This window comes from Microchirus variegatus, assembly GCF_963457635.1.
Source record: "Microchirus variegatus genome assembly, chromosome: 3".
Lineage (NCBI taxonomy): Eukaryota > Metazoa > Chordata > Actinopteri > Pleuronectiformes > Soleidae > Microchirus > Microchirus variegatus.
This window is the reverse complement of record NC_139804.1, coordinates 33,890,008-33,898,209: the sequence shown is the minus strand read 5'-3', so window position 1 is coordinate 33,898,209 and position 8,202 is coordinate 33,890,008. Positions and strand designations below refer to the sequence as shown.

At 43.2% G+C, this 8,202-nt stretch overlaps 1 protein-coding gene across 1 annotated transcript; it reads right to left on the bottom strand.

The window, feature by feature from the left end:
- Positions 1-2,168: 2,168 nt before the first annotated feature.
- On the bottom strand, positions 2,169-7,872 carry LOC310925412 (nucleotidyltransferase MB21D2; the record flags this gene model as incomplete). The annotated part of the gene is made up of 2 exons (XM_083887360.1): positions 7,599-7,872; positions 2,169-3,433 (listed from the first exon to the last, which is right to left on the bottom strand). Exons 1-2 carry the CDS (start codon positions 7,855-7,857, stop codon positions 2,169-2,171), a joined length of 1,524 nt encoding a protein of 507 aa, XP_083743486.1. The 5' UTR covers positions 7,858-7,872.
- Positions 7,873-8,202: the final 330 nt, after the last annotated feature.

Here is an 8,202-nt window from a genome sequence, read left to right as displayed (position 1 = left end):
TGTGTGTTTTCACTAATTGCACTTGAGGATGAGGATATGAAGATCACATGATCACATTGTCAGTCACATGTCTGCAGGGTTTTGTTCTTCTTGGAAATGTTACAGTTACAGTGGAAACACAAAATTAAAAACGACAACCAAAAAAAACAGACTCAACACAATCAGCTCAGGAACAACTACAACTCCCATGATGCAACTAGGGATTGGTCAAAAATCACTGGATCGGATATCAAACAGATAAAAATGTACAATCCAATAATCCTATACATCTGCAAAATAATTTTAGTCATGTTTGGGCTTTATTTCTTCTATTTGGGAGAAGAATATTTGTTACACAGTTGAATAATTACGGTATGTTCTTGAAATGACTCAGCACAAATGTGTTGCTAACAGCTTCATAGTTCATAAATGGTCTGAAATTACTGAATCGGACTGATATGATATCAGAATCAGTAGCTACTCAAATTTGTGATATCGGCATCACAAAAAAGTGGTATCGTCCAATAGCTAGTTTCAACAATTTCACAAAAAAGAAAATGCAGAAACTTAACGTTAAGATTCAGGTTTGTTTTGAGACAAATTGATGACTCGGGCAACAATTTTCCATCAGTTCCTGTGTTTTCAACAGAAAGATTAGACAAGAGAAAAAGAGTTATGACTTTAAAAAAAAAAAAAAGCAGCTACATTCTGTCAGCCATGATTTCTTTTCTCCCCAAATTCAGCTACATAATCTTCATTTTCTGCTCATTGAAAATAACACACATAGTAAACAGCGTAAACAGGAAGCCGATGAAAAGAGGAGGGACTTGTTTTGTTCCCACTCTAAAACACAACGCGACAGTTGTTAAAAAGGAAAGTTCATTCTGAGCTGGTTTGTGATGAATCATCACCACGTTGTTGAAACATTTTTTTTTCAAAAGCAGATAAATACAATAAAACATGATTTAAAAAAAAAAACATTGCGAGGTCTTACAAAGACAGTGAAACATACGGTAACATCGTGAGAAGAATAAGTGGTGCCGGTGATGTCGTGTGTGTAGTACATTTGTGACGCTGTACCAGTCAATGGTCAGAACGCAGCAGATTAACCTGAGTTAAACTGTCAGTACACAGTGATGCTGCCGTCTTCACCGAGGACACAGATGGAGTCAGAGGTCTGGTCGTCGTGGAGCAGATAATCCTAAAACTCAAAAAAGTCGCTTATTTTAGTGTCAGTTTTGAGCTTAATGGACTAAAACTAACCGTTTTTACGACTATTTATGAAAATCAAATTGTTGATAATGTGAAACATTTTAAATTGATGTTTTAGTTTCGGTCCATGTCGCATCTGCTATAACGGTGGGGCAAGGATTATGGCCTGTACTGCAGCCAGCCACCAGGGGGCAGGGTATATGACCAATCATGCTGCCAACCACCACAGAAAGAGATGGTCATCCAGATGTTTTAGCCTCAGTGTAAAAAAAAAGGTGTAGAAAATACATATCTACACTGGTGACGTACCGTCGCAGTATCACTGTGTACTTTCTGCTCTTCCAGCACATACAATACATTTTAAAAATTCACAATAAAGTGTCGTACGAGTTATGTTGCGATACATCATTCAGAATCGGGACGAATACGACGCCCGTCATCGAGTGTTTTCTTCTTTTTGTTTTACATTCTGTGCAAAGTTTAATGAAAAGTAGTTTACACGTTAACAATATCTTCTACCTCACCTTCTGTCTACACACACATGTTCAGTCAATTCCTATATTTACAGTTAGCTTCTAAGACATTAGTACCATCATCGTCCAGCAGGACCAAGACATTCCTCAGAGGGATAAAAACGATCTACCTCCAAACACAATCCTGATCCCTGATCATTAAGTCAAACCGCCGACAAAACTTCACCTGAAGGTAAAATTTCACCTAAAACAACCTGCCGTCTATTTCAAAGGCATCGAGCAGGTTCAAAAAACACAGGGCACACAGTGAATGTTGAGGGATGAGGGGACAGGAATATAAAAATAAAAATTAAAAACTGTGGCAGACGAGACGATCACCTCACTTCACTCTGTGGCAGAGGAACATTAAAAAAAACGTAAAAAATAACGTTTCAAAGGAGGCGGGGCACCAAGCAACAAGAAGGTACGCAGAGAGGATGAGGAGGAGGAGAACGTTCCCCAGTTTTAGAAGAACTTGTCATCAATGCGGAAGTGCGGCCGCGTGACGTCGTCCGGGTTGATGAACACGGAGATGGATTTCCCTGGATTCTCCGTGACGAGCTGCTGGAGCTTCTTGGCCAGCCGGTCGTCGGGCTGGTTCTCCCCGCTGGCGTCGGACTGCGGCGACGGCAGGTTGCTGGAACTGCCGCGCCACTGCAGCTCCACTGTCAGCCTGTTGGCGGCCTTTGCGTGCTCTATGGTGGTGCGGAGGTGCTCGGCCGGGTCGGAGCGCACCGAGCAGAGTTTGCGAGCGTGCAGCATGGCCGTCTCGTCCGACAGGTGCTCCAACATGTTGCACTGGGGGATGAAGTAGTTGGGGCACATCTTGTTGACGAGGCAGTGCTGCAGGTCGTCGATGAGACCGAGCAGGAAGTGGGCGGAGAAGTCGTCCTGCACAAGGTAGTTGGAAGGGAGGCGGTCACAGGCCCACAGCATGATGCTGCGTAGGTGGTAGGGGCTGATGGCTTTGGGGCGGGACAGCAGTTTGATGATGATGGCCTTGCACGCCTGGTACGCCTGCATCAGGCTGGATGAGATGCACTTCTTAAGCTGCACCTCGCTACGAGCAAACGACAGGCGCCATTCGTTCTCCTTGCGGCCTTTGTAAGAGCAGGCGGGGACCAGGTAAAAGCCGCTGATTACCTCCTCCTCTGTGATCTTCCCATCCCAGAAGTGGTTCTCCATCAACCAGCTCTGAGCAACAGCGGGCCAGCCTTTGAACGACACCACCGGGACGATGTCATAGAGCATCCGACTGCTCCCGACGCCCAGGATGACGGAGATAATGGTGCCGTTCCTCTCCACCTTCTCCACCCTCGGCATGCCTCTCTGTGGCTTCTTCTGCACCTCCAGCAGAACCAAGGAGATGGACTGGTAGAACCAGTCAGCCACCAGCGTCGGGGAGAAGAAGTAGTTGGTGGTGCCATTGATGTGGTCGACAATGGTGCAGCAGTCCTTCCACTTGTTGATGGTTCCCTCGTCGAAGAGGCGGAGGCTGAGCCAGGAGTGGCCCAGCGCGGAGTGCCTCATGTCCAGGGTCACCGGCTGGTTGCGGTCGTGGAGTTTGAGCGCGGGGACAAGTAGAGTGAAATCCATGTCGTAGTCTGTCCCGCGGGCGTAGACGCTCAGCTCGTCCAGGTCCATGTCCACCACGCCTTCCCGAACACCTCCTGAAAGGAGGAGGTACTCGTTGGCTACCGGGAGCTTTTGGTCCAACTTTTGGACCATTCCTGACACAGAGGACAAAAGATCGAGAATTAGAATGTTATATCATTTAAAAAAACACAAAAGTTAAGGTGCCCTGCCCTCGACTTCTCTGCCCAGTCTCACTCTACCTTAAGGTGCACACACATACAGCTGCAACTGACCTCCATTTCTGATACAACATCTGGATTTTGAAAGGATCTCAGGATTACGAACAAAGTACATGCAAAATCATGTTGTCGATTGTTATTCAGATTGAATTCTGTCACTGAATATATGCAGAATCACCCAAGTCCACGTCGCACAGTATCTTAAAAATTAAATCTCTAATGAAACAAAGGTTTAAAAAATGTGAACCTGTCACTCATCACTGCAGGGGAGAATGATTCAAACACTGTGTGTACACTGTATAACTCTGCTGACAGTCTCTGTCGTGGAGACAGCTCCAGGTCCAGATAAAGACTTGATCGAAAATTGATTGCGTCTTTGATCTATGTTTTTGTGTCCACCCTCAGCAGTTGGACCGGGTCAGTGCAGATTGGTTTTCTGCTCTGCTGAACAAACAACACACACACACACACACACACACACACACATACACAGAGACAGACAGACAGTCCCTGGCTGACGGCTGCATTCCCGTGGACAGTGTGTTTGGTCGTTTTCACAGTCTCAGTAACAGACAAAGAAGCCTGTTCTGATCTTCCTTTATCCAAGTACAGCAAAGTATTATAACTGAAATGTACACTAAAGGGAAAGTTCACGTTTTCTAGAAGGTCATTGTCTGAAACATGGCAACAGAGTCAGAGCTGACTTTAATGTGCGTGTTCCCATGAACCCGTGTTTTTTCCACTACACCGTTCCAGCACGACTCAGCACAGCTTGGCTATACTTGTGTGTTTTCTTTGGGCTTTTCCATTTGCAGTAGTACCTGGTACTTGGTACTTGTGAGCTGAGCCGATAGTAAAGCGAGTATCGACACCATGTCCGGCACATTAATCAAAGCGAAAAATGCTGAACTGTAGATCAGTTGAAAAATGTGTGTAAATCTCTAACATTCAGCAAAGAAATTTCTAAAATCTCAATATTAGTGCTGGGAACTCATTAACGGCGTCAACGTTAACGCACATTAACACATGAAACGTTTCCATGATGACTGACCGGAAAAAAATTACGCGACTCCCGATTGTTAAAATTAGTCTCTAAAGCAGGGGTTCTCAAAGTTTTGATACCTGAGGGCCAATTTAGGAACCCAACATTGGGCTGAGGGCCGCCAAAGGGAAAAAAAACTGAAAGAAATCTTATTTGTATTGTAATCACTATGGCGTCCAAAATTTGACAAAACCGACATACTATACTACGTCGTCCAAAATGTGATTTTCTTTTTTTTTTAATTTTTGGTTAAAAATTTGACAAAAACGTCATACTATACTATGGCGTTCAAAATTTTAAAATTTTTTGGGGAAAACAGTTTTTGGTCCAAAATTTGACAAAAACGTTGTGCAATACTATGTCATCCCAAATTTGAATTTTTTTTTTCGAAAAAAAAATTTGGTCTAAAATTTGACAAAAATTACATACATGCCGTCCCAAATTTGACATTTTTTCTAAAAAAAAATTTCGGTCCAAAATTTAACAAAAATTACATATATGCCGTCCCACATTTTTGGGAAAAAATTTAAATGACAAAATTTGACAAAAACGTCATACTATACTTTGTCACTATGTCATCCAAAATTTGATGACATAGTAAATACAGTTGTACAGTTTACACTTATTGGTCTGTATCCAGTAATGTCCAATAAACATTTAACAAGCTTAGTAGCTCCTGGATTAAGACCATCAACTGTAATTCATTGCGGGCCGCCAGAAATGTTTCTGCGGGCCGCCATTGGCCCCCGGGCCGCACTTTGAGAACCAATACTCTAAAGTAACGCTAAACTTTAAAAACAGAGGCATCCATACGCAGTACACAGGTACGCTTGTTATTTGTAGCGCTGCTCTTTTCGTTTAATAAACAGACCGATGCAGTTCGACTGTATGCGCGCTAACAGCGCTAAAGGAGCTAATGGAGTTAACCAATAAACGGTGACTGGCCTGCCGCGGCACGTAAATATGACATCACGCGCGCCTTTTTCCAGTCCGCCGTCATGAAAACGCATCATGCATTAATGTGCTAACTACCGTTAACGAGTTAACATGCCCAGCACGACTCAATATATAACAGAGAAGTCTGGTGTATTTAGTGACAGCACTGCTGACAGCTGGCCTGCTATGACGACTCTGCGACAGTCATGGAAAAACGGTACCAAACCGAGTAGACGAGCTGTGCCGAGCCAAGTCGTGCTGGAAGTGTATAGTGGAAAAGTGCCATAGAAAAACACAGAGGCCTCGGTGAAAGCATGGCTGCAAGAAGGGATACAAGGAAAAACTGACTCTAGCCAATTTAAGGTCCAGTGTGCAAACGTTGCACTAATTGAAGACACTACCATAATGTATATGTTTTATTTCTCTATTAATTCAAAGAATGTCTGTTTGTTAATCAGCTTCAAATCCTTCAAACATGGCAGATAACTTACTAGTGAGTGCAGTGGTGCTTTTAATACAGACAAAGCAGCCTTCATCGTACTCTGTTCTGTAGGCCGGTTACTGCGGCAACCATAGTAGTGAATTACTCACTTGAATGTTCTTTGTTAAAAGAAATGTTGACTTTGTTTGGATAAGAAAGCAAGAGATGGCTCGGCTGTTGTCTGTTAAGCCCGTCCCACACTAGAGGATAATTGGACAGATGTTGACCCTTCTGACAATCGTGGGGTGTCTTCTGATTTTAGGCTGATTATCTGGCCAAATTGTAGTGTAGTGTGAGGGGATTAACAGAAGCGATTTTAAGTCATCAGAGTCTTTCCGATTTCAAATTGTCAGTATTAAACATGTTTTTAACCGATGAGAGCGAGTTGACTAGGAAACAGATGTTAATTCCCTCTTCTCAGCACAAAATGTTGCATATTATTATATATAGCGTTAATATAACTATTAACTAACGATGCAAAGAGTCCGCCTCCATGTCTGTTTATATTCTGAAGTCATGTTTAATCACAGTTTCTGTGAGATCCCAAATCCCTGAAACGTTTATTCAGGGATTTGGGATCAAATGTGTGGTCCTGCGTCCTAACTGGATTGTGCAGTCTGTGCTTTCTCAGGATTAAAACACAGAATCAGCTACAGATCACGTCAGACTTGAAAATCCTCTAGCGTGGGGCAGGCTTTCATCGCATAATATCTGTTGAATGGGAGTCTGGACTAGAGCTGAAACGATTAATTAATCCATAACTAAATTAATCGTCAACTATTTTGATAATCGATAATCGGTTTGAAGCTTTTTTCGTTATTAAAACAAGATTTCTGATCGTTTTAGCTTCTTAAATGTGAATATTTTCTTTATTTCTTTGCTCCACATAACAAAGAAACCATTAAAACTGAATCATTTTGGTTTGTGGACAAAAAAGGACATTCGAGAACATCGTCAATTCCAGGTTTGACAAACACTGATCAACGTTTTTTAACCTTTTCGGACATTTTATGAACCAAACGATTCATCGATTAATCGAGAAAATAATCGACAGATTAATCGATTACGAAAATAATCGTTAGTTGCAACTCTAGTCTGGACAGGCTTCACACTCAGCAGGTGTCTTAGTAAGGGCAGAGGAGGTTATTTGGATAAGGTAAATTGGTATGTGTACTGCACTAATTGCTTTAAATAATAATAATAAAAAAATAAAAAAACAGTCTGTTTTAGTAGCATTGAAATTACTTTAAATTGTACTTAAGAAAAGAGCCTTGCTTGTTGGGGGCTGCCATCTTGTGCTACCATGCCCCAGTCTACAGATGAGCTGCAGCATGTGTAAGAATTATTAAATTTACTTTATTAAGTAAATAAACTTTCTCACAGAGACAGAATTTGATCAATGGCTTAAAGTGATGTACAACTGCATCTTTTTCTGTGACGTGAGAGAGTGAAACACACACCCAGTCATTTGAAATGAGCCTGAAAAACACATCCACACCATCACAGCAGGTTCATGTCAGATTTCAGCTCACAGGTGAAACCAGCCCACAAATCTCAATCACAGCTGAGTCAACAACAACAACCACCGTGTGTGTGTGTCTGTGTCTTCCGTGTGTCCTCACCCAACATCGAGAAGATGAAGTCTTTCGCCGTGTGGATCTCCAGAGCCCGCTGGTCGTCGTACTCCCGCTGGTCGTGCTTGCTGAACTCCTGGATGAGCCGGTTCAGGTCCTCCATACGGGCCGCCGACCTGAAGTCGAGCTCGGGCCCGACGCCGCCGCCGCCGCCGCCGCCGTGCGGCAACCTGCCCGCGGCTATGGTGGGGCTGTTCCCGAGGCTGCCCGCCGAGCCAGTCCGACTGGAGAGAGCAGGTGCCGCCATCTTTCCTCTGCGGTCTCACACTCACTTCACTACCGTTAGCTCGCCTCCTCCTCCTGCAGCTGCTGCGTAAACCGTACCGAGCTGGGCCGAGCTAGACGACATCAACACAACCACCGGAAGCAGTGGCGTTACTTCCCCCCGCCTTCAAAATACAGTCCCGTGTCGTTTTCATGAAAAATAACAAAAATATGTTTTATTTTGTATTACAGGTTTATTCACAAAAATGATAAGTGAATCACTCGATGAAACCACATGATATATATGATATTAAATATATATATTTTTTTATATGACGTTATTCGATATTTCGCAGTAGTGTTGCTCAGCTCCCATAATGCCTCTCGG